At 43.5% G+C, this 27,240-nt stretch overlaps 1 protein-coding gene across 4 annotated transcripts in view; it reads left to right on the forward strand.

Annotated features, from left to right (window-relative positions):
• Positions 1-3,702: 3,702 nt before the first annotated feature.
• AP2A2 (adaptor related protein complex 2 subunit alpha 2) overlaps positions 3,703-27,240 on the forward strand; it is a 90,505-nt gene continuing 66,967 nt past the window's right edge. The window contains exon 1 of one of the 4 annotated variants that reach the window (XM_063438058.1): positions 3,703-4,126. In XM_063438058.1, coding sequence (XP_063294128.1) covers positions 4,060-4,126 — 67 coding nt within the window. In that variant the 5' untranslated portion in view covers positions 3,703-4,059. The remainder of the gene's footprint in view (positions 4,127-27,240) is intronic. The other 3 variants (XM_063438059.1, XM_063438060.1, XM_063438061.1) reach the window with 3 other exon arrangements.

Raw genomic sequence — 27,240 nt, forward strand, 5'->3', positions numbered from 1 at the left:
CTGCTATCGTTCCTGTTCCCTATTGACTTAAAGCCCATTCCACTAGAATGGTACCAGCATTATAGCCAGCTGCTGCTAGTGTTCCTCGAGAGGCTATTTTTAAAGCAGCCACTTTTTCTAGTAATACCTTTATCAGATGTTATAAGTTGGACGTTCTAACTGCTAAAGGAGATACTTTTGGCAAAAGTGTGTTCATGGTTTCCACTAACTTGTAATGTTAATTCTAATCGTGTCTGTCCTTTATGTTATTGTGGAGAACACAATAAAAATTGTCAAATTGAAAAAAAAAGTGTGTTTAAAATATTGTGTCTCAATGGTTTTGGTTGGATTTGTTTTTAAATATATTGAGCATTATTCAGTGTCTATGTATTTCTTTCTAACTCCCTATTACTTGGGTTACCCATTGTTGTGCTACCATGGGTATGGATATGGAAAAGAGAACATTTATTCTTAATTTCCTAGATATAGACACAAATTTGATACATCTGAAATAACCTAGAAACAGATAAATAAACAAAAAAATAGTGTAATACAGTTGGGTACAGATACACACAGCGACAAATTACACTCACAAAAGTTAAAATTAGAAAGTGCTCCAAGGGTGTCTCCCCCAATAGAAATGGGGGGGGGCCTCTAATCTCCTCTTAGGTTCTGTAGTCACCACTGTCAAATAGAAACCAATTAGGACTCCGAGTAGTAGGTAACTTAAGCACCTTTTATTTGGCAGTAAAATAAATAAGATATAAAATATAGCAATAGGCCCTACGTGTTTTGTTTCAAAAATGAGATTTCCTCAGGGGCGAAAAAGTTAAAACAATAACAGTAATGCATGAAAAACAGCCTAACTCTGCCCACCCATGAGTCCCATTAAATAGGTGGTCCGGTGGGTGCCCGGCTTCTTACTGGCTCATTACAATCCTTCAGTCACCTGTTCCGTGGTTGTAATCCAGCATCTCCTTCTCTGTAGTTGTCACTCATTGGCTGGCTGTTGAAAAATGGAAGTGCATTGCAAGACGCACTTCCGTGTCTTTCACTGGTGGCGTCCCTCCTTCTCACTCCTTGGCAAAAACAGCGGTGCTCTCCACTGTGGAACGGCATATACCACATGCAAAAGAGCAACCACCCTGCGGCGATCGTCCAAGAACACTGGACAGCCTCCACGAATCAGCAAACAGCTTCCAACAATATAACAACAGCCTCATCTGCCCAAAGGAGAACACCACCAGCCTACTTACTATAATTTTCTTTTCTTGGTGATATCCCTTAGCAGCACAGCGACACCACTTGGGATGGTAGGGATACATAATATTAAAAATGACTCAATACTCTCAGACACAGAGATGCCTGGGCGGGGTTTGTATTCTTTTCTATGGAGACCTCATGCTGAGGGTCTGTGCACAAAAGGCAGTGTGTGCCTCAATAAACCTCAGTTGACTCCCAGAACCATGTGTCATTTAGTTGCTGGGGGGAAAGGATTATAGTCACAAAAGAGTCAGCGGAGATACCTAGTCGGGCATCAGAGCTCCGCTACAGTCAAACTTACTGACTGGCATCCACACACAGTCACACTCACTCACTAACTGGCATTCACACACAGTCACACTCACTGACTGGTATCCACACACAGTCACACTCACTGACTGACTTGCATTCCCACACAGTCACACTGACTGACTGGCATTCACACACAGTCACACTCACTGACTCCAAACCTTACACAGTCACACTGACTGACTGGCATTCACACACAGTCTCACTCACTTACTGGTATCCACACACAGTCACACTGACTGACATCCAAACACAATCACACTCACTGACTGGTATCCATCCGTAGTCACACTCACTCGCTGACATCCACACACAGTCACACTCACTCACTACTGACATCCTTACAGTCTCACTCACTGACTGTTATCCACACACAATAAAAAAGAAAATCCAGCGCACTCCCTTATGCACTAAACAGCAACGTGCTGACAGATTTTGTTCATTTTTTTTAAGCACCTAATCTAGGCAAAAAACACGAGGGTTTAGCTACATTGTATGATCATACCTTGCATAAGCCTGCCACAATGTCAATGTTCCCCATCTTTGGTCGGTCCTACTCTAACAGTCTAATGTCTGCATCTTGGCTAAATGGGGCCCTGGGATGAGGCACCTGTGACAAAGGAGGGGTGCAAAATCAAGGAGTTGGTTTGACGCTCAAATATATTTAAGAAATCAGGGTGCTGGTTGAACTCACCTAGACATGCATAATCAGGGTGCTGCTGGGAGCCAATTTATACAATAAAAAAGAAAATCCAGCACACTCCCTTATCCACTAAACAGAAACATAGGTGCTGACAGATATAATCTAGGCAAAAAACAATGGGGGTTTAGTTACATTATATGATCATACATTGCGTAAGCCTGCCACAACGTCAATGTGCCCCATCTTTGGCAGGTCCTATTCTAACAGCCTAATGTCTGCTTCATGAGCTACTTACTGGGTGGGAAAAATTCCACTGACTAGTATCCACACACAGTCACACTCACTCACTGGCATCCACACACAGTCTCTCTCACTCACTCACTAACATCCTTACACAGTCTCACTCACTGACTGATATCCACACACAGTCTCACTGACTGACATCCACGCACAGTCTCACTGACTGACATCCACGCACAGTTTCACTGACTGACATCCACGCACAGTCTCACTGACTGACATCCACGCACAGTCTCACTGACTGACATCCACGCACAGTCTCACTGACTGACATCCACGCACAGTCTCACTGACTGACATCCACGCACAGTCTCACTGACTGACATCCACGCACAGTCTCACTGACTGACTGACATCCACACACAGTCTCACTCACTGACTGACATCCTTACACAGTCTCACTGGCTGACTGACTGACATCCACACACAGTCTCACTCACTGACTGACATCCTTACACAGTCTCACTCACTGACTGATATCCACCCATAGTCACACTGACTGACTGACATCCACACACAGTCTTACTGACTGGTATCCACACATAGTCTCACTGACTGACTGACATCCACACACAGTCTCACTGACTGACTGACATCCGCACACAGTCTTACTCACTGACTGGTATCCACACATAGTCACACTCACTCACTGACTGTTATCCACACACAGTCACACTCACTGACTGGTATCCACACAAAGTCACACTCACTCACTGACTGGCATCCACAAACAGTCTCACTCCTCACTGACATCCACACACAGTCTCACTCACTGACTGACATCCACACACAGTCTCACTCACTGACTGACATCCTTATACAGTCACACTGACTGACTGGTATCCACACACAGTCTTACTGACTGACTGACATCCTCACACAGTCATACTCACTGACTGGTATCCACACATAGTCACACTCACTGACTGACATCCTTACACAGTCACACTCACTGACTGGTATCCTCACACAGTCTTACTGACTGACTGACATGCACACACAGTCACACTCACTCATTGACTGGTATCCACACACAGTCACACTCACTCATTGCTACAATGCATCTACATTCCTACACAGGCAGCCTGACACCTGTCACTGATAGCCCCTCCCCATTTTGTAGCAGAGGGGGCGGGAACTCTCACGCCCTCGCCCTCCCCCCCTCTCCTCCCCTCCCGCGTGCCCGCGCTTCCTGTCCTCTCTCTCTCATTAGCCCCTAACCTCGCTGTCACTCTCTATCATCCCACCGCCAGCAGCCTCTCATCCTCTCCCTCCCTCTCCTGGGCCATCTCTATCTCCCTCTCGCTCTCATTCTCCCCGCCCACCGCGCGCGCACCCGCCCGCCCCTCTCCGGACCGTGCTCGCGGCTGCTGGGGAGTCGGGGGCGCGCAGGAGCCGGCGGACAGACACAGCCTGATTGCCCGCCGAGCGCGTTCCTGCCAGCCTGCCTCAGTCACACGGCCGGGCACTCAGCGGGCACTCCGCGGGCACTCACCGGGCTGGGGGTCGGCTCACAGGCTTTCCTTGCTGCTCCGGGCGTTGCCCCCCGATAGGCTGCGGGGAAGATGCCTGCCGTGTCCAAAGGAGATGGGATGCGGGGCCTGGCTGTCTTCATATCGGATATCAGGAACTGTGAGTACCGGGGGGGACACATCCCGGGGGGACAGGGGGGGCAATGACTGCTCATCAGGGGCAACTACCTGCCTGCAAAAGGGGGGGCAATCACCCACTGCCCGGGGAGGGGGAATGGGGGGCCCTTCATAATGCATGGAATAATTATTAATATGGGGATTAATTATCATAAATATTGATTGAATATCCCTGGGGGTAATTACTGCAATAACAAGGGGGGTCCCACAGGACTCAAAAATTCAGATTTTTTTATTGGATAAGGAATGGGGGAAAAAATGGCCATTTTGTTAAAAAAAAAAAGAAAAAAAATCATTAAATTGTGTCAGTGTTTTAACTGGTTTATTGAGGGTGCAGTTTTAGAAACAATGTTTACTGAGGTTACAAAAAAATTAGTGTGTGTGTATATATATATATATATATATATATATATATATATATATATATATATACACACACACACAATATTTTACCAGGAAAGATACATTGAGATTTCTAATAAAGGAGCAATTGCTGTCTATGCATGAAGGATAAGTGTGTGAAAGAAGAATGACCAAAAGGATCCCCCTCAGTGTTGGAAAATAACAAGAACCATGATGGCTTGCCAGATATGAGGATGGGAAAAGATAATATGGGCTTTAGCTAGGGTGGGTCTACCTTCTAGCCTGGTGTAAAATCTAAGTAGTGGGTGATGGAGAGGATGAATGACAGCGATATAGTGTTTTTTATATCCGCTATGGTAGAGGTCATTGGGTTAGGATGTGGGGGGATAGAGTATTGATATATATATGTGTGTATATATATATATATTACTAGTGGTAGTACATAGCTGTTGTTTGCTATGAAGAGGGACTATGGGGTTTATTTAAACATTCCTCAACTCGTCTGTAGTCACAACTAGGGTGTTTTAATCGACATCTTGCCTTTTTGTTTTTCAGTTCACACCAATTTGATGTGTAATGAATAAACCAGTGTAGCAGGTATACAGGGGTGACCCACACAGTTGCTACAACTCCCTTGATGTTGTGCCAGCATTAAGGCTAATGTCAAATATTAAATATGCCAGCTGTTGTAGACCACATTTCTATTAAACATATGGGTGATGCTGTCGGCGACAGCTAGAGTGGCAAAGATTAGCTGTCATAGGAGTATGGCTTAGTTTGTGCTGAGTCAGTAAATTTGGTCACTATAGTTAAGTCATAGGTTTTTACGTGTGTGTATGAAACAGCAATTGCCAGAGTATTATTATTATTATTATTATTGGTATTTATATAGCGCCAGCTTATTCCACAGCGCTTTACAGTAAAACTGTGATCTGATGGGGTACCTAAGCATTGGTAAATGTCCATTTTGCTGGCATGTTTAAAGGTTGGTTTGTGAATAGCGGCTATTGGCGAGCTGTATCTATCCAAAATACATTACATTAATTGGTAAATTATGCTTAGAAAGGGCAGATTAGTTAAAGCAATGTACACTCATGCTTGCCTCACTCACCTTCTAATGCTGCATACAATCCAGGCACTAAAAGAGTCAGAACCAGTACAGTATATTATTTGCAAGTTGCCAAAGAATAATGCCTCTGTGTCAGTGGATTAATGAATGCCTGGAGGGCAGTTAACTTAATTATAAAAATGTAATACTGTTGTATGATGTAGTGCACTAGTACCTCAGGATGAGGATTAATAGGGAACGTAACAAACCGGCATAAAAGGCCCTGCTTTTCATTACCCAATGTGTCAAGGACAAATATTGTAGAACTGTGTGTGTGTGAATGTGGGTAAAGGTGTATTTTAGCGTATTTTATTATTTGCCGTTTCGTTCAGGTGGGATTTAAGCAAAATAACTAACTCGTATAGTATTTGTCTTGCCTAGAATGTGGGGATAACAGTGTATTTTAGCGTATTTTATTATTTGGAGTTATTTTGCTTATTGTGCCACTTAATCACACCTGATCAAAATGGCAAATCATAAAATACCCTAAAATACACGTTTACCATGAATGTGTGTGTGCGTGTGTGCGCATATGCACAAGCAACTTTTTCCCTAAATGGTGGTGGATTATGGATAACAACACACAAGGATTTGAGAATTGTTATAGACAACAAACTAGGCAATAATGTGCAATGTCAATCAGCAGTGGCTAAGACCAATAAGGCATTGTTATGTTATTTATTATATTTATATAGTTCCGTAACGCTTTACAATGGGTGGACTAACAACATGTAATTGTAACCAGACAAGTTTGACGCACAGAAACAGAGGTGTTGAGGGCCCGGCTCAATGAGCTTACATGCTAGAGGAAGTAGGATATAAAACGTAGAATTAATTTGAGGGATGAGAATATAATTTTGCCTCTTTATAAATCACTGATAAGACCACATTTTGACGGACCGCCTGCACCCAGACCAGGTACCTCCATCAATCGCTGCTTCCTAGTACTCATGAAAACCAAAAGTACTGCACTGGAACACCATAAACACCACAAACCGCTGCAGCTTGGTTGGGGTCTCGCCGTCCTCCATCCACCCTGGACCCAAGACCAGGATCCAGCTTCCAGTGGGTAGGCCTCTCTTAGTCCCGAGATGCAAAGCTGGAACAGCTCTTACAAGAGCTTAGTGATTGTAGTGAATCCCCAGAGTGTAGTTCTCCAATCCCCTAAACATGAGCCAAAGCTTCATGAAGGTGCAGGATGATCTGAGAGTTTAATGGTACAGGTTGGATTTTTATACAATTTTTAGGCCAGAGGAACACCCACTGGACCTGATGGGGCACAGGACACAAATTGTACAGACCAATAGGAACAATGTAACAATGCCTGACACTCCCACATACAGCACACAATCCCTCCTCTCTGCCTGTGATACAATTAACGTAATTATCGTAATTATCTCCAAGCATAAAAAACACATATTTTACAAAGTCTCATAAGTACCCCAAAATACAACATTTCCCCTGATCTGGGTGAACAACATATCCAAAAATCACCCAGATCAGAGCAGAGGTTCAAAAGTTTCATGGAAGTCTTATTTTTGACCCACCGTGCACAGTTCAAGAGAATTTGGAGTACAAAAGTACATACTTCACTTGAACAGAGCCTTTTAACCCCTTAAGGACCAAACTTCTGGAATAAAAGGGAATCATGACATGGCATGTGTCCTTAAGGGGTTAAAGTGCAAGGTATATTGCAGGGCCCATAGTCCTGAGGCAATAGGCTGACCAACAGGCCCCTAGAAAGAACCCTTGGCAAGGTTCAGTTTGTCACAAGGCCATAATCACAGGGTAGGAGACTGGCAAACAGGCCCCTCCAAAAGCCAGTGATGAGGTTACTTTCGTCACACACATCTTGAATATTCTGTGCAATTTTAGGCACCTGTTCTAAAGAAGGATATTATGGCACTAGAAAAAGTGCAAAGGTGGGCAATGAATAAAAGCAATGGAACATTTAAGCTATGAGGAATGGTTAACAAATGTAAACCTCGTTAGTTTAGAAAACTAAAGGCACCTCAGAGGGGATATAACCTTATACAAATTTATCCGGGGCCAGTGCAAACCATTGTCTGGAAATTTATTCTATACATAGGACACGAATTCACACATTTAGACTGGAAGAAAGGAGATTTAGTCTAAGGTAAAGGTTCTGTTTACAGTAAGAACAATAAGGATGTGGTTTCTCTACCTAAAAAAAGTGGTTTTATCGGAGTCTGTACAGATGTTTATATGGTAACTAGATGCATACTTGCAAAAACATAATATCCAAAAATGTATTTTTTTTAAATTGTGAGATAATAGCTTCTTGATTTAAGGATAAATTGGACTTCCATTCTGGGGTCAAGAAGGATTTTTTTCCTAGTTTACTGCAAAAAACCCCCCAAGAAAGTACTTCATACTGGGTTTTTGCCTACTTTTGGATCAACAGAAAAAAGAGAGGCTTAACTTGATGGACACGTCTCTTCAACTTATGTAACAATGTGTGTGTATATTGTGTTTTACACCCCACCTCTTTTAGACTGTAAGCTCATTTGAGCAGGGTCCTCTTCAATCTATCGTTCCTGTAAGTATTCTTGTAATTGTCCTATTTATAGTTAAATCCCCCAACTTATAATATTGTAAAGCACTACAGATTCTGTTGGCGCTATATAAATGGCGATAATAATTATTTATACACACACACACACCCACACACCCAGGGACGTTTTAGCCGCGAGGCAAACAAGGCATTTTCCAGGGGCCGGCAAAAAAGCCACCCCAAATGTCTTGTTAGCCTCACGGCTAACTGACAAGCTGTGCGGGCGGGCAGCACTGGCGAGGGAGCACTTCCTCTGAGCTGTCTGCTCAGCTCCCTCGCGCGCTGCCGAGTGAGGCTGGGAGCCGGAATATGACGTCCCCGCCGCCCGCCCAGCCGCCCGCCCAGCAGCCACTGGACCCCCAGGGAGAAAGAGAACCCCCCTCCCTCCCCCCCCAGCATTCCCAAAGTTAAGGAGGCTGGGGGGGTTAAATAAAAAAATGTGTTAATGTGAGTGAGTGAGTGAGTGTGTCTGTCTGTTAGTGTGTGTGTGTGTGTTTGTCTGTTAGCTAGTGCAGTGTTTCCCAACCCAGTCCTCAAGGCACACCTACCAGTCCAGGATTTAAGGATTACCCAGTTTTGTCTAAGGTGTTCTTTTTTTTTTCTAAAAACACCTTAGACAAAACTGGGTAATCCTTAAATCCTGGACTGGTAGGTGTGCCTTGAGGACTGGGTTGGGAAACACTGAGCTAGTGTATGCATATCTGTCAGTGAATGTGTGTATTTAGAAGGTGGGGCAGGGGGAAGGGTTGGGTGGGGGTGGGAGTGGTGCGGGGGTGGGAGGTAGGGGGGCGCCTGAGTTTTGTCCTGCCTAGGGCAGCACAAAACCAGGATACACCACTGCGCACACCTATTTTGGCCTAGCGTTTATTTTCCTTGGGCAATTCCTAATTTTAATGAGCAATCCTGAGTGATGATGTTTTTCAATACAACAGAACACTGTACCCATTTTTTTACATTTTTTTTTTTAACTTTAGACAAAAAAAGATGGTTTGTAGAAATTCTCTAAAATCTCTTAATTCGCTCTTAAGCCTCTGATGGCCATGTGTATCAAGAATAACTCAATTGCCATCTGTCAGGGTATCCATATGGATAAAAAAAAGTGTTCCTCCAGATCAGTTTTAGAATCTAAAATTTTATTAAACCATTTCTATAAAAGCAGTAATAGCCCTACATACAAAGAGGGGGTGCAAAAAGAACCTGTACGCAGTTTCCGCACTCAGTCACTTAATAAAAATATGATTATCTGTTTGCCAGTGATGGCCAAGTCTGTCTATGTTGTTTCACAGTATCCATCATAGGTTTCATCAGCATACTTTGTAATTAACTTTAATAACCATTTCTGTAACATATTATGTGTAACAGTTCTAGGCTGGATAGTGCAGATTTGGATGAATGGGAGTGTTAAAGGACCACTCTTGGCACCCAGACCACTTCAGCTTAATGAAGTGGTCTGGGTGCCAGGTCCCTCTAGGATTAACCCTTTTTTTTTTTTTTATAAACATAGCAGTTTCAGAGAAACTGCTATGTTTATAATGGGGTTAATCCAGCCTCCAAATCCTCTAGTGGCTGTCTCACTGACAGCCGCTAGAGGCGCTTGCGTGCTTCTCACTGTGAAAATCACAGTGAGAGCACGCAAGCGTCCATAGGTAAGCATTGTAAATGCTTTCCTATGAGACTGGCTGAATGCGCGCGCAGCTCTTGCTGCACATGTGCATTAAGCCGAAAGGGAGGATCGGAGGCGGAGAGGAGGAGGAGAGCTCCCCGCCCGGCGCTGGAATAAAGGTAAGTTTTAACCCTTTACTCTCCCCAGAGCCCGGCGGGAGGGGGTCCCTGTGGGTGGGGGCACCCTCAGGGCACTATAGTGCCAGGAAAACGAGTGTTTTCCTGGCACTATAGTGGTCCTTTAAGCACTCTTATATTGCTATTATACACTGCTTCTAAGACTAGTAATGTGCTGTTCTTGTACGGTGCTGTGGAGAACTGTCATATCGGTATTTTATACAGGTGTTGCATTTTAACAGAACTTGTGTATACTGATTTTAAGTGTGGTGATATGGTACTATACATTTCTACTCTACTCCACAGCTTGACAAATTTATGAGCCTGATAGCCATGTATGATTTTGTGCATTTCAGATTTATTTATTTTATATATTGTTGACTATAAAAATATACATCCATAGTTTTTAATAAAATAATTTGGCAACGTGATTTCAGTATCTGTTGTAAATATTGCCCGATTCCTAATTTTGTCATGTCCTGCTCTAGAGCTTGCTGATATGGTATTGGATATTGCTATATGATGAGGTTAGAAGGTGCTATTTTTCTAATATGGGTGGATTACACATTGCCAAAGAACACAAGCCATTTTATAGCAGTGTAAAAAAAAATCACTTTTTCTGGTTTCAATTAGGGATCTCAAACTCTTAAACAGATCAGCAATCATCTCCCTGAGTTAGTTCCTGTTTCACATAGGAAATAGTCTGTGTCTCCTACCCATCAACAAAACATCAGCCAATGTCTCTGTACAGCTTTATTTATTGTAATACATATTTATATATTTAGGAGTTGCTTGTGTGGATGTATGGTGAAGGTTCTGGTGGCTTCACCCGGTATGCAAAGCCTAGGCCTACAGCTGCCCAAGTCATAATATGGAAGATTCACTTTGGAAACGTGTTCTCTCTAAAATCTAAACAAATTTGAATGGCATTAATAATCTGAGCTAAAAAGTGGTTGGTATGAAAAGATTTCTTAATCTCAAACCAATAAGCTTGTTGTGGCTATGGTGTGTAGTGTCCCTTTGATATTCTGGTATTTTAACTTTATCTTCATAACCTGTTATTTTAGCACTTTGTGGGACTTCTGTTATTTGTCTTTCACACCCTTTCACTCTAACACCAATACTACACACAATTGTACATCCACATTTAAAAGCTAGCAATACATCCAGACATACAAATGCACTCAAATGCAAACATTACATAGAGGATGCCCCATAACTCCCTACCCATCCATATATCTTATGTATCCAGTGTATCTGTGTGCTGGATGGGTAGAGACTTATGGGCCACCCTGTACAGTGAGGGGGGGGGGGGGGGGGGGGGGGGGAGTAGTATTTGATCCCCTGCTGATTTTGAACGTTTGTCCACTGACAATATAATTTTAATGGTAGGTGTATTTTAACAGTGAGAGACAGAGTAATAAAAAAAAAAGTTAGAAATTGATTTGCATGTCAGTGAGTGAAATACATATTTGATCTCCTATCAATCAGCAAGGTTTCTGGCTCCCAGGTGTCTTTTATACAGCTAATGAGCTGAGATTAGGGGCACTCTCTCAGCTTGTTACCTGTATAAAATACACCTCTGCACAAAAGCAATCAAATTCCAAACTCTCCACCATGGTCAAGACCAAAGAGCTGTCCAAGGATGTCAGGGACAAGATTGTAGACACAAACAAGGCTGGAATGGGCTTCAAGACCATTGCCACGCAGCTTGGTGAGAAGTTGACAATAGTTTATTCTCAAATGGAAGAAACACAAAATAACTGTCATTCTCCCTCAGTCTGGTGCTCCATGCAAGATCTCACCTTGTGGAGTTTCAATGATCATGAGAACGGTGAACAGTCAGCCCAGAACTGCACAGAAGGATCTTGTTAATGAACTCATGGCAGCTGGGACCATAGTCACCAACAAAACAATTGGTAACACACTACGCTGTTAAGGCCCCCCTGCTCAAGAAAGCACATGTACACGCCCGTCTGAAGTTTGCCAATGAACATCTGAATGATTCAGAGGAGAACTGAGTGAAAGTGTTGTGGTCAGATGAGACCAAAATCGAGCTGTTTGGAGGAGGAGGAATGCTGCCTATGATCCCAAGAACACACTATCCCCACCATCAAACATGGAGGTGGAAACATTATGCTTCGGGGGTATTTTTCTGCTAACTGGACAGGACAACCACACCACATCAACGGGACGATGGATGGGGCCATGTAGCGTCAACTCTTGGGTGAGAACCTCCTTCCCTCAGCCAGGATATTGAAAATGGGTCATGGATGGGTACTCCAGCATGACAGTGACCCAAAACACACAGCCAAGGAAACAAAGGAGTGGCTCAAGAAGAAGCACATTAAGGTACAGGAGTGGCCTAGCCAGTCCCCAGACCTTAATCCCATAGAAAATCTGTGGCGGGAGCTGAAGGTCAGCCTCAATGCCTTAATGACTTGGAGAGGATCTGCAAAGACGAGTGGGACAAAATCCCTCCTGAGATGTGTGCAAACCTTGTCGCAAACTACAAGAAACATCTGACCTCTGTGATTGCCAACAAGGGTTTTGCCACCAAGTACTAAATCATAGGGGTCAAATACTTATTTCACTCATTGACATGCAAATCAATTTGTAACTTTTTTGAAATGCGTTTTTCTTTTTTTGTTATTCTGTCTCTCACTGTTAAAATACACCTACCATTTAAATTGTAGACTGATAATTTTTTTTGTCAGTGGGCAAATGTTCAAAATCAGCAGCGCATCAAATACTTTTTTTCCCTCACTGTACAAACACACCCCTGTATTACAATGCTAATATTCTATACAAATACCAACACTACACACAAAGCACACCTACATATAAAAGCCCAAACTACTTACAAACACACATTCACGCATTCGAACACAAACACTACGCACTAGTACACCGCGATATTCCAATGGCAACAGTTAAAACACCCTTACATGCATAGGCATACTCTAGACAAAAACATGCTTATATTCAAACTCACAAACACTGCTCACAAATACAACCCTGCAAATGGTAGATCTCCAGCTGGCATAGCATTGTGAGAGTTATGGCAGATGGGGATATATTTTTTTCGCCACTCTTATGCTACTGGGGGCCCAAAAATAATTCTTGCACTAGGGCCCTCACTACATTAGTGCCACCACTGCTAATGCTTCCTTATTAGTTTGAGAATCACAGAAGGAATGGTCTGCTGGGGACCTTTGTTTACCATTAAACCATTCCAAAAAGATTGAACACTAAAGGTCAGCACCAGGTGACTCCAGATACTAAAACAACTTTGTAAAGATTAAGCAGTTAGTGTACCTGCAGTGTCCTTTTTAACGTGTATTTTATTATTTTTATTAATATATTAATATAAAAATTAATATTACACACGTGTGTATATATACGTAATTAAAAAATAATATATGTAATTTTATGCGAACTGTATTTTGCTATTAATATAGATATATATTTATATCAAAATACACTTAGAATAAAATTATATATATCTGTGTGTGTGTGTGTGTGTGTGTGTGTATATGTGTGTATATATATATATATATATATATAATACAAAATATATATATCCATAATTACATAAATATTTTCATAAATATACAAATAGACTTCAAATATATAAAAATGTATATATTTAAATTCTACGTGCATATTTATGTAATATTTTTACATTAAGTAATTTTATTGATTTAAGGGACCTGCCTGATAACCCATGCAGAAAGTCCAGAGAATTTAATTTGCTAGCACTGTAACTTTCCATGACACCCTAAAACCTGTACATATTTGTTTCAAAACAGCAAAACATATTACAGCGATGATTTTGTCAGTGAAAGTGATGAGAATTACCCCTGTGATGGCATACCATTTGCAAAATAAGACAATCCAAGATATTGCAAATTGGGTATGTTCAGTCTATTTTAGTAGCCACTTAGTCACAAACACTGGCCAAAGTTAGCGTTCATAATTGTTTTTTGCCTTTAAAAAAAAAAAAAATCTTTATTTTATCGTGCATGAATATTACAAGACAAGCAATGCCACAACAGCTATTGCCTGCGTGTCAGTCAGCATGTAAAACCAGTTGTGCGACATATCAAGACATTGCACTTTTTATATTATACTGTAATATAGTGTCATCAAAAGTTAAATCAACGCTTCAGTTACTAAGTGCTAATTCAGATATACATTCCGACTTTACTGTAAGGTTGTAGCGTCACAGGCTTAGTTAAAATAGCTTTGATAGTAAGTTTGATGAGCAAATTATAAACAAAACGCTAGAACTTAAGAGTGATAGGAGTTAAACATTTTGAACAATCTATCCCTCGAGTGTAGTGATAGTGTGAGTAATTAATAGAATTGAGTACATTCGTCATTGCGGTATGCAACCTGGCTGTTGTTTGAGGGTAAGCAGAGTCTCCATCTTCCTTGGCACTCACTTTATCCGATGCCACTGGCAGGCCATGGTACAGGTTTCACTGACTGAATGCTGAAAGTGCCCCATATCGTGGTTGGGGGGGTGCGGCTGGTCCGAGATGGTCGACCTGGTGTTTCTGCCATTTTAGACTTCATGTCCCGCTGTCACCTTAGTCGATGAGGGTAGGCTGTGCTTTGCTGAGACACATGTCGGGTCGCTGCTAGTTGGCGACGTGATCCTATGCGCTCTGTCTTGGGCACTCCCGTGGCCTTGATAGTCGGTTTCGGACTGTTGCTGCTTGTATCGGAGCGCTCGGTGTTTGTTCCAGGATTGGCCCCTCTTCGACGCCAGACTTGCACTGGCCTGGAGTCTGGGAGGTTTTCTGCATCCCTGCGAGTGTCCACTCCTTTCGGGCTGTGTAGCATGCCCTCCGGTAAGCGCATGCCAGCCTCTAGCTTCTCCCAGATGGATTGAAAGTTAATGTTTAATCGGTTTTCTGTTTCCTTCCAGGCTGCGGTGCAGGCGGTATCCGCCATTTTGTGGGACTCTCCAAGTACCTCAGTACGATGTGAGCGTGGGGGAAGACCAGGATAACCCCTGCCGGTCCAGAGGGGGCAGGGGGGAGGGGGAATGGAGGCCCAGGGTCAGGTTCATGGCTATTTGCTGCGGCAGGGGAGCGGCCGTCTCCCCCGCACTCGCCATGCTGGTAGGCCTTGCTCTAGGTTCGGGTGTGCATTTGTTGGTAGCCCTTGCCCTAGGTTCGGGTGTGCGCCCCAGTGTTGTCTGTTGCTGGGTCGCCTTTGTGTGCCATTTCGGAGCAGTTATAGTGGTTGAAAACTGCTTTTTCTGCCTAAAGTGGCAGGAGCTGTTGAGGCTAACAACCTTTCAGTTCTGAGAGCAGGCCCCACCCCCTCCGTTTTTTGCATTTTTAACACAAACAAATATAAATGCTAACTTTGGCCAGTGTTTGTGACTAATTGGCTACTAAAAAAGACTGTAAATACCCCATATTGAATACCCTGGGTTTTCTACTTTCAAAAAATATGTACTTGTGAGGCGTGATTCAGAGATTTATAACAGATAACAGTGTTACAATGTCACTATTGATACATTTTAAAAATATATATTTTGAAACAGCAATGTCCTACTTGTACTTATAACCCTATAACTTGCAAAAAAAAAAAAAACAACCAAAGAACATGTTAACATTGGGTGTTTGTAAACTCAGGACAAAATTTAGAAACTATTTTAGCATTGGTGTTTTTGGGCGGTTGTAGATGCCCAACAGATTTTGGGGGTCAAAGTTCGAAAAGGTGTGGGTTTTTTTTTTCTCAGATTTTTTCATCAGATTTTATAATTTTGTTATAGTAAATTATATAATATGATGAAAATATATTATAAATTATTATGGCGAGAAAAACGTTATATATTATGTTTGGGTACAGTAAATGAGTAAGAGGAAAATTACAGCTAAACAGAAACACTGCAGACATGTAAAATCAGTCCTGGTAACGGTAAGATTTTTTTTTTAAAAACGGTCTGGTTACTAAGGGGTTAAACTACATTTTCTAAGGGCAATGTTTGCTCTATGGCCATAGAGCTCCATTAATATAGAATATAATGTGTGTTTACACTGCAAGCGGTTTGCCTTGTTCTGAATTAATTTCTCAGTTGCATTATTGGAGACCCACCCATCCCTAGTGACATATCTAACCGCAGCTTCAACAAGGGAGTTTCCCTCTTTTACCTCTTGATATTTTTGGATGCATCTTCAAGGCTAGGAATTTCATCTAGTAATTATTTTCTTTAATGATCTATAAATCCTATCTCTAATATAGTATGTACATAACTGAGCATACAATACGTTTGTTTTACATGTATCTTTCTAGGTGGAAGCAAATGAACATCTTGGATTATCTTTGCCCATATACACCCAGTCAAGGACTGGCTAATTTTTGTTTTAAATTTTTTTTTATTTTTTTTGCTTTTTCATTGTCAATCTCATACATATGTATACAGTTTTGTGGGTGGGTGCTTGGACAGCAATTATCTCTTGGGTAGAATAACTAATTTTTGTGACACGAAATCAGCAAAGATTGAAAAATATTTTATTGTTCTAAATAAAAATGTTTTATCGGAATGCAGTTTATTTACAATGTAACCAATTATTAATGGAAACGTTTAAATCGACAGGTTTACAGTATATAAGTAATGGATCACTGCTTTGCTTTGCAATATGTATATGCCATATGCTGCATGGAAATATATTATTCTTAGAAACATAGATTGCGACGGCAGATAAGAACCATTCGGCTCATCTAGTCTGCCCAATTTTCTAAATACTTTCATTTATCTCTGTCCTTATCTTATGTCTAGGATAGCCTTATGCCTATCCCACGCATACTCAAACTCCCTTAGGCGGGAACCTAAAGGAAACTGTCCTAATTTAATGTAGTTCTCTCCTGTAGCATATGAATGCTATATATTAAACTTGTCATGTACTATTAATTGGTATAATACCAATACACGGAACACAAGAACTGATATTTACATTATAAATATCCCATCAAAGGGAAACTCCAGTGTCAGGAAAATGATCAGTTTTCCTGGCACTGGAGGGTCCCTCTCCCTCCCACACCCCAATCCCCGGTTACTGAAGAGGTGAAAACCCCTTCAGTCACTTACCTGAGGCAGCGGCGATGTCCCTCGCAGCTGTCTCCTCCTCCGTGCCGCTCCTCCTCTGTATTGCGTCGGTCGGTGGGCAAGACTGATCCTGCCCACCGGCTGAGGAGACCTAATGCGCATACGCGGCATTACGTCTCCCCATAGGAAAGCATTGAAAAATAATTTCAGTGCTTTCCTATGGGGAAATGAGCGACGCTGGAGGTCCTCACACAGCGTGAGGACGTCCAGCGACGCTCTAGCACAGGTTTCCTGTGCTAGGGACACAGAAGTGCCCTCTAGTGGCTGTCTAGTAGACAGCCATTAGAGGTGGAGTTAACCCTGCAAGGTAATTATTGCAGTTTATAAAAAAACTGCAATAATTACACTTGCAGGGTTAGGAGTAGTGGGAGTTGGCACCCAGACTACTCCAATGGGCAGAAGTGGTCTGGGTGCCTGGAGTGTCCCTTTAACCAGGAATGTTGCTAGGTGGCAGAAAAAACAGTAGATTTAGCCCCATCCTTTATTCAACCCAAAGAAACTTTGTAAGCACACTCTTGAAACATTATATCTTGAAAGGGACAGTGTAGTTACTATAACCATTTAATGTCTTTGTATAGGTTCTAGTGCCTGGTGTCCTCTGGCACTTACCCTCCATTCGGTGTTAAAGGACCACTATAGGCAACCAGACCACTACAGCTTAATAAAGTGGTCTGGGTGCCAGGTCCATCTAGGATTAACCCTGCCTGCTGTAAACATAGCAGTATCAGAGAAACTGCTATGTTTACTTTAGGGTTAATCCAGCCTCTAGTGGCTGTCTCATTGACAGCCACTAGAGGCGCTTCCGCGCTTCTCACTGTGGTTTTCACAGTGAGAAGATGCCAGCGTCCATAGGAAAGCATTGAGAATGCTTTCCTATGAGATTGGGTGAATGCGCGCGCGGCTCTTGCTGCGCATGCGCATTCAGCCGATGACGGGGAAAGAAGGAGAGTCTCCAGCACCGAGGGAGCCCGGCACTGGAGAAAGGTAAGTGTTTAACCCCTTCCTCTCCATCTTGGCACTATAGTGGTCCTTTAAACCATTTTAGAGCAGTTTAATACAATATAAGGGTCCTTGGCCATGCACATTCTGTCCCCTTCAGGAGTGTTGCTAAGGCAGAGGTCACGCACTTCCTTGTAGTCATACAAGGAAGTGCGAGCTCTAATAGGTTAAAAACAGATGACACTCTCAGCCAATCACAGCTGCCCATTGCTGCTCAGGCCAATACCTCTAATTTACCAAAGCAGCACAGAGGTGAAGGGCTGCTTAGGACTCTCGTTGAGATTTAAAACATTAAAACTGTTTAATGCTGAATGAAATTATGGCAACATGGGACTTTAAACACTATAACACGTTTAATGAGGTGAAAGAAATATGGTGCCTATAGTGTCCCTTTAACAACACAGATATAATTATGTAGGTAGACCACAGGAGGGAGTAATAAGGGACAAAACATTTTAATTATATAACAAAATCAATGGTTATGGGGTTCTTTGTAAAATTGTAGTATTGAGAGACTTAATACATTTCAGTAATCTCTTTCTACTGGTCCTCTCCATGTTAAAAAAAACTTTCACATGCTGTTATTGAAAGTTTCTCCGTCAATAAATTAACACTGGGGGGCATCTATAATTTACTTTCCACTTGAATCCAGACTCTTAAATCAAACTAACCTGCTGCTAGGCAGGTCCACCTTCATCACTAAAATTCTGCGATTAAGCTGTACAGGTTTCGAACTCTAGTGATGACGAAGCTGGCCGTAGTAGTACATAGAGCGACACCAGTGCTCTCCCAGCTAGCCTTTATTTGGTGAACAAGGATTGGCTGAGAAACCTCTGCCACTTCACATTTCCTGCAGAAGCTGGATATTTGCAGCAAATGGGACTTTCTGCTATTTCTTGCGTATAATGCATTTAACACAGCGTTTGAGTCACTATCAGCCGGCTGTGTCCTTTAATATTTTGCCAAGGAATATAAATGTGTTGTTTTTATTTATTTATTTATTTATTTTTTATAATTTATGCCATAAGTATCCCTTATAGATTTCAGAAAGAGACCTTCCAGCAAAAAAAAAGTAATTACATTTTTCCTGTCCAGGTCTGAATGCAATATTTGATTTTTAATAATACAGTGGGAATTTAGTTTATCTCCAGGTGTAAATTTAACTTGGCAAATATATAATCTTGCACTGATAAATAGCTGGCAGTAGTGCTGATTACATTGTATGTATACATGCATCTGCATTTTTGTTTTTTTTTAAATACAGTAAATCCTGCCAAAAATATAACACTAACTGCCAGTCCATTTTAGAGGGAGATGCAATTACATTATTTATTTTTTAGGACTTGTCTTAACTCCAGACAGACCTATCTTTCGTTAACGCTTTTTCTGAAAATGTTCTTCTCTTTTGGCATTGCAGGTATTTAAAGGTACAGTAGAGTCACCCAGACTACTTCATCTCAATGTCCCTGTACCTTTAACCCTGCAATGTAAAATATTGCAGTATTTGAGAAACTGTAATGTTTACATTGCAGGCTTAACTCCTTGCCTTGTGGCTGACATACTGACAGCCACAGGAGGTGCTTCCACGGCACTAACAGAGTAAAATTTTGTCAAGTGAAACCAATATTTTAAAGGAAAGCATTGATTCAATTATGGGAAATCTTGTGTGCAGTAGCTCCCCAATACTCCTCTATGAGTAGCATTGCTGTGGACATTGCAGAGCAGGCCCTGCTGCTTCTGTGATGTTGCTAGGGAAGGAAAGCTGAGCTGGAACGAGGTGAATAAAGCTTTTATTTTTATTTTTTAACTTTATTTATTATTTTGCTTTGTTACCAGTAGGTACAGGAACACTGTAGCGTTTACAGATCTGTATTCCTCACGCTATAGTGTCCCTTTAGGCCCCCTGAGCTTCATGGGAAATTTAGTTTACAAACATCTGAAATACCCCAATGTACAGCAAAATGGCTGACAGCATGTCAGTAGCAGGTTCCATATGTTCACACCATGAACACAGTTTTCCCTTTCTGTCTTGGCTATGCACGCAACATCCTGCTTGTCAAGAAGCATGAATCTGACGACACAGCATTATACCGCATTTCTTGCGATTTGGTAAAAAAAAGTCTCCAGCAATCCATGCCAATGTGGAATAAATTATCAATATTTTGACGCTACTTATACAGTGCATGATGACTGCACATTCATGTTAATGGCTGCAAAGTTGATAGCTGAGGCAAGGTAAGCCACAGGCTTTGCAGTATTTGACATACAGTGGAGGAATTCAGCCCGAACCATGTTTTTCTGATTAGAGCTGACTTTCTTGTATTTCAGATTCTGTGCAGTTCCTGACTTGTTTGCACTTATTCGGCAAAATGTTGTGGTTTTTTCTTACAGGAGCAAAGCACATGCACCATTTTAACAGTACTTTATAAATGTGTATTTAGACCACTGGCGGATCCAGGGGGGGGGGGGGGGGGAACGGGGCAATTGCCCCCCCCAAGAATCTCCCTCTCCCCTGCCGGCTAATGTAGGGCTGGCGCTGTCCAAGCGCCAGCCCTGCAATGTGCCTTCTTGGACCGGAGGGGAGATCAGAGATCTCCCTCCCCGGTCCGCAGGCACTGTTTGCTGGCCGCCGGCAGGGGAGGGAGAGAGAGAGAGGACCCGAGGTCCTTCTCTCGCGAGCACAGAGCGTTGCCATGGCAACGCTCCGGATCTCGCGAGAGTGAACTCTAGCCCTGGAGACCGGGACTAGAGTTCACTCTCACCACATGGACCACCAGGGATCAAGAAATGTCCCCCCTCCTCCCTAAACAAAGGTAAGAAGGGAAGGGGGACATTATGTATATTTTAAATACAAATTAAAAATCATTTTATCAAATAATAAAAAAAAAAACCATAAAACAAGCCCCCCCTCCTTATCACATACATACCCTACACACACACACACACACACACACACATTGCCCCCCATACACACACACACTGCCCCCCCCACACACATTGCCCACATACATACACTGCCCTCACATACATAAACTGCCCACATACACTGCCCCATACACACACATTGCCCCCCACATACATAGACTGCCCCCATGCACACATACTGCCCCCCACATACATACACTGCCCCCCCCATACACACACACTGCCCCCATACACACACACTGCCCCCATACACACACACTGCCCACATATTGCCCCCAGGCACACACATTGCCCCCACATACATACACTGCCACCCACACACACACACTGCCACCCACACACACACTGCCCCCACACACACACACTGCCCCCACACACACACACTGCCCCCACACACACACACTGCCCCCACACACACACACTGCCCCCACACACACACACTGCCCCCACACACACACACTGCCCCCACACACACACACTGCCCCCACACACACACACTGCCCCCATACACACACATTGCCCACATATTGCCCCCAGGCACACACATTGCCCCCCACATACATACACTGCCACCCACATACATACACTGCCACCCACATACATACACTGCCCCCACACACACACACTGCCCACACACACACACACTGCCCCCACACACACACACACACTGCCCCCACACACACACACACTGCCCCCACACACACACACACTGCCCCCACACACACACACACACTGCCCCCACACACACACACACACTGCCCCACACACACACACACACTGCCCCCACACACACACACACTGCCCCCACACACACACACACACTGCCCCCACACACACACACTGCCCCCACACACACACACACTGCCCCCACACACACACACACACACACTGCCCCACACACACACACACACTGCCCCACACACACACACACTGCCCCACACACACACACACACTGCCCCACACACACACACACTGCCCCCACACACACTTGCCCCCACACACACACACTGCCCCCACACACACACACTGCCCCCCCACACACACACTGCCCCCCCACACACACACACTGCCCCCCCACACACACACACTGCCCCCCCACACACACACACTGCCCCCCCACACACACACACTGCCCCCACACACACACTGCCCCCACACACACACACTGCCCCCACACACACACACTGCCCCCACACACACACACACTGCCCCCACACACACACACACACTGCCCCCACACACACACACACACTGCCCCCACACACACACACACTGCCCCCCCCCCACACACACACACATTGCCCCCACACACACACATTGCCCCCACACACACACACTGCCCCCACACACACACACACTGCCCCACACACACACACACACTGCCCCCACACACACACACACTGCCCCCACACACACACACACTGCCCCCACACACACACACACTGCCCCCCCACACACACACACACTGCCCCCACACACACACACTGCCCCCACACACACACACACTGCCCCCACACACACACACACTGCCCCACACACACACACACACACACTGCCCCACACACACACACACACACTGCCCCACACACACACACACACTGCCCCCACACACACACACACTGCCCCCACACACACACACACTGCCCCCACACACACTTGCCCCCACACACACACACTTGCCCCCACACACACACACTTGCCCCCACACACACACTTGCCCCCACACACACACTGCCCCCCCACACACACACTGCCCCCCCACACACACACTGCCCCCCCACACACACACTGCCCCCCCACACACACACACTGCCCCCCCACACACACACACTGCCCCCCCACACACACACACTGCCCCCCCACACACACACACTGCCCCCACACACACACACTGCCCCCACACACACACACTGCCCCCACACACACACACACTGCCCCCACACACACACACACTGCCCCCACACACACACACACACACACATTGCCCCCACACACACACATTGCCCCCACACACACATTGCCCCCACATACATACACTGCCCCATACACACACATTGCCCCCCACATACCCACATACATAGACTGCCCCCATACACGCACGTTGCCCCCCACATACATACACTGCCCCATACACACATTGCCCACCATACACATACACTACTGCTCCCACACACATACACTTCCCCCATACACACACATTGCCCACATACACTGCCCCCAATACACACACACACCCTACACACATTGGCCCCACACACACATACACTGCCCCCCATACACATACACTGCCCCATACACACACATTACTCCCACACACACACATTGCCCCCACGTACATACACTGCCCCCCACATACACACACTGCCCCCATACACACACACTGCCCCCATACACACACACTGCCCCCATACACACACACTGCCCCCCACATACATACACTGCCCCCCACATACATACACTGCCCCCCACATACATACACTGCCCCCATACACACACATTGCCCCCATACACACACATTGCCCCCACATACATACACTGCCCCATACACACACATTGCCCCTACATACATAGACTGCCCCCATACAAACACATTGCCCCCACATACATACACTGCCCCCATACACACATTGCCCCTACATACATAGACTGCCCCCATACAAACACATTGCCCCCACATACATACACTGCCCCCATACACACATTGCCCACCATACACATACACTACTGCTCCCACACACATACACTGCCCCCATACACACACATACACTGCCCCCATACACACACATTGCCCACATACACTGCCCCCAATACACACACACACCCTACACACACATTGGCCCCCCACACACATACACTGCCCCATACACACATACATTGCCCCCGACTCACACTGCAACGCACACACACACACACTGCCCCCCTAACACACACTGCCGTCATCACGTACACACTGCAACTTTCACACACACACACACTGCTCACACAGTCCTGCTTACACAAACACACACACACTGCACCCCTGCTCCTATGCCCTACTACAGCCCCATTTCCAAGCAGACCTCCGGTAAGTTGTCAAACTGTTCTTAAACGGTTTGACTACTTACTCTGGGAGGGGGTCCCGGCACTACTGGCACCATAACCACTACACTGAGCTGTAGTGGCTATTGTGTCTGGATTAATTCTCTAAATAATCTGCAAGTGCCCCTCCCGAGGTCAGGCTCTGGATCCGCCACTGATTTAGACAGCTTTACCAAACAGATGTGTGGGGGGAAAGGGAAAGGTTTAGTAAAGAATACTGCTCTACATTTTGTTATATGAATTCCTAATTGGTGCATTGTTGTCGTTTTGGACACCAAGCATTGATTTCCAAAATACAACTGTAATTTAAAAAAAAATAAAAAAATAATAATGCATTTCCTAAATTGTTGGAACTAGGAAACCAAATCTTTTAGATTTCTACCTGATTTATTTTTTCTCTCTAAAATGTTTCTCTAACCAAATCAGAATTGGCTGCTGAAGGACATTTTTTAATTTAATAGTGTGGGATTTACAGTTATGGAATTGTCCTTATTTTATATTAAGAAATCATTTATAACTTTAGGTTTGCACAGTTGAGTTGATCTTCTCCTAGAAATACACTGTATAGTGCAGGGGTAGGCAACCTTCGGCTCTACAGATGTTTTGGACTACATCTCCCATAATGCTTTTACAGCCATATTGCTGGCAAAGCATCAAGGGAGATGTAGTCCACAACATCTGTAGAGCCGAAGGTTGCCTACCCCTGGTATAGTGGATGGGAAGTACTTGGAAGTCCCTCCATGCAAATTTTGAATAGTTATACATTCTTCAATTTTTATAAAATTAATAAATCACAAACCAGTTTTACAAATCTCAGAACAATGCATAATAACTGTTTTTGACGATGGTGCAGCTTTAACTTTTTTTTATATAACTATATCTTGTGTGATTTTGCTTTGTATGGAATCAATATATGGGGGCTCTAATTCATGTATTTCTCTACACTAATGATCTCTAATTCTGGGATCTCTCTACAACAGTGGCTTCCGAAACTGTTTTCAAGGCCCGTCTACCAGTCCAGGATTTAGGGATTACCCAGTTGTGCCAGAGTGTTTTTTTTTTGTTTTGTTTTTTTTTTGTTTTGTTTTTTTTTTGTTTTGTTTTTTTTTTGTTTGTTTTTTTTGTTTGTTTGTTTGTTTTTGTTTTTTTTTCCTTTCTTTCTAATAACACTTTTTGGAAAAACTGGGTAATTTCTAAATCCCAGACTGGTAGGTGTGCCTTAAGGACTGGTTTAGAAACCACTGCTCTACACTAATGGTCTCTAATTCTGGGATCTCTGTAAACTAGTGATCTCCAGATCTGGCCCCCAGATCTTAATGGCCTACAACTCTTAAAATTCTCTTAATGCAGTAGATGGCCAGGAAATAATTGGAGTTGTAGTAAAGCAACATCTGGGCAATTCAGTTTTTGTCTACTCTATGTCTGCAATGATGTTTGCATTATGGAATACAAGTATCTGTTTGACAAAATGTGTCATTCCATGTAAGTGCATATGCACAAAGTTATATTTTGCAATTAAAACAAATTGCTGCATTGATGGTAAAACTCTACTCTTTGATGGAAGAGTGTTAGAATGGAGTGACAGACTGTATTCTGGTCTAAGATCACTGCACTTGAATGGCTTCAGCATGTTTAGGGATAACATTAGGAGGTAAATCATGGCTAATCCATAACTGGATGCAGTTGATAAACATATCAATATTATCTCCTCTGTATATTAGTGTCTTAAAGGAACACTATAAGGTGAGGAACACAAACATGTATTTCTGACCCTATAGTGTTAAAACCACCATCTAGCTCCCTTTCCCCTCCTAAATATAGTAAAAGTCTACAGCTGCTGTCTCTGCCCCTGATCTGCCTGCTTGGCTGACATTATCAGAAGTGATTCTATGAGCCAATCACAATGCTTTTACTTAGGATTGGCTGAGACTGTCAAGGAGGCAGATCACGGGCAGAGCCATCACAAGTCAAACTCATCAATGGTCAATCAGCATCTCCTCATAGAGATACATTGAATCAATGCATCTCTATGAGGAAAGTTTTGTTGTTTGCATGCAGAGGGTGGAGACACTGAATGGTAGTGCTGCTCAATGTGCAGCACTGCTCCAGGAAATACCTCTAGTAGCCATCTCAGCAGTGGCCAGTGAAGCCATCCCTAGACTGTAATGTAAATACTGCATTTTCTCTGAAAAGACAGTGTTTGCTGCAAAAATTCTGAAGGGAAGGATTCTACTCACCAGAACAAATACAATAAGCTGCTGCTGTTCTGGTGACTATAGTGTCCCTTTAACAAACACTTTAGTTTAACACATTTTAGCCTTCATAAACACCTCTGCCGACAGGAAATTTATTTATCTAAACCTGACGAGTAATCTCTGTGATGCAGAATACGTTTATGGCATTAACCTTGTGTAATCTCTACTCGTCCAGTACCACAACAAATTGGGATGCTGGCTCATGGGACCAGGGTGCAGGCCGACAGGAACCCCATTCGTTGTCAATCCAATCAAAAATAATTTAACTCTGAACAGTAGGATGGTGCCAGGGGATTCCAGTTGTCCTAACCACTGAAATGAGATGAAGTGATAATGGAACCTCGAGTGTCCACTTAAGATTTACATCGTATATGCTTCTCTAATCATGTACTAATTGTTGTCAATCTTTTACTTGTGTAGCATGTTCAAAAGTGTAGGTATATCAATGGTGTTTTGAAGAATGCTTATGTGTGCTTTAAGTGTATGGAGCCTACTTGTTCTTGTGCAACAAACCATTTACAAATATTTATAGAGCACCAACATATTCTGCAGCGCTGTATAATAGTTAAACAAAACACATTTTAAATTCTACCTTTTTTGTAAAAATTAAATTTATTATATATTTGTGATTTATTTATTAAACAAGTTTCTTAATTCAGGATCACATTATATTTTGTGTCTCCTGCTAAAATAATTTAGAGGCTTGGGTTAGAGCTTTTAAGAAATGAGGATGACACTGAACTAATGTAATCTTTGTTGGAAAGGCTTCTGCATGGGTGAGTGGTTTTCACTCCATGCAAGTTCAGTCAGAGTGCCAGAGCTGCTGTACCATGACTGAGTTACCCTGATCACAGATAGCAGAGTACAGTGTGTCCTACTTTACAAT

This window comes from Pelobates fuscus, chromosome 12 (genome assembly GCF_036172605.1).
Source record: "Pelobates fuscus isolate aPelFus1 chromosome 12, aPelFus1.pri, whole genome shotgun sequence".
Taxonomy (NCBI): domain Eukaryota; kingdom Metazoa; phylum Chordata; class Amphibia; order Anura; family Pelobatidae; genus Pelobates; species Pelobates fuscus.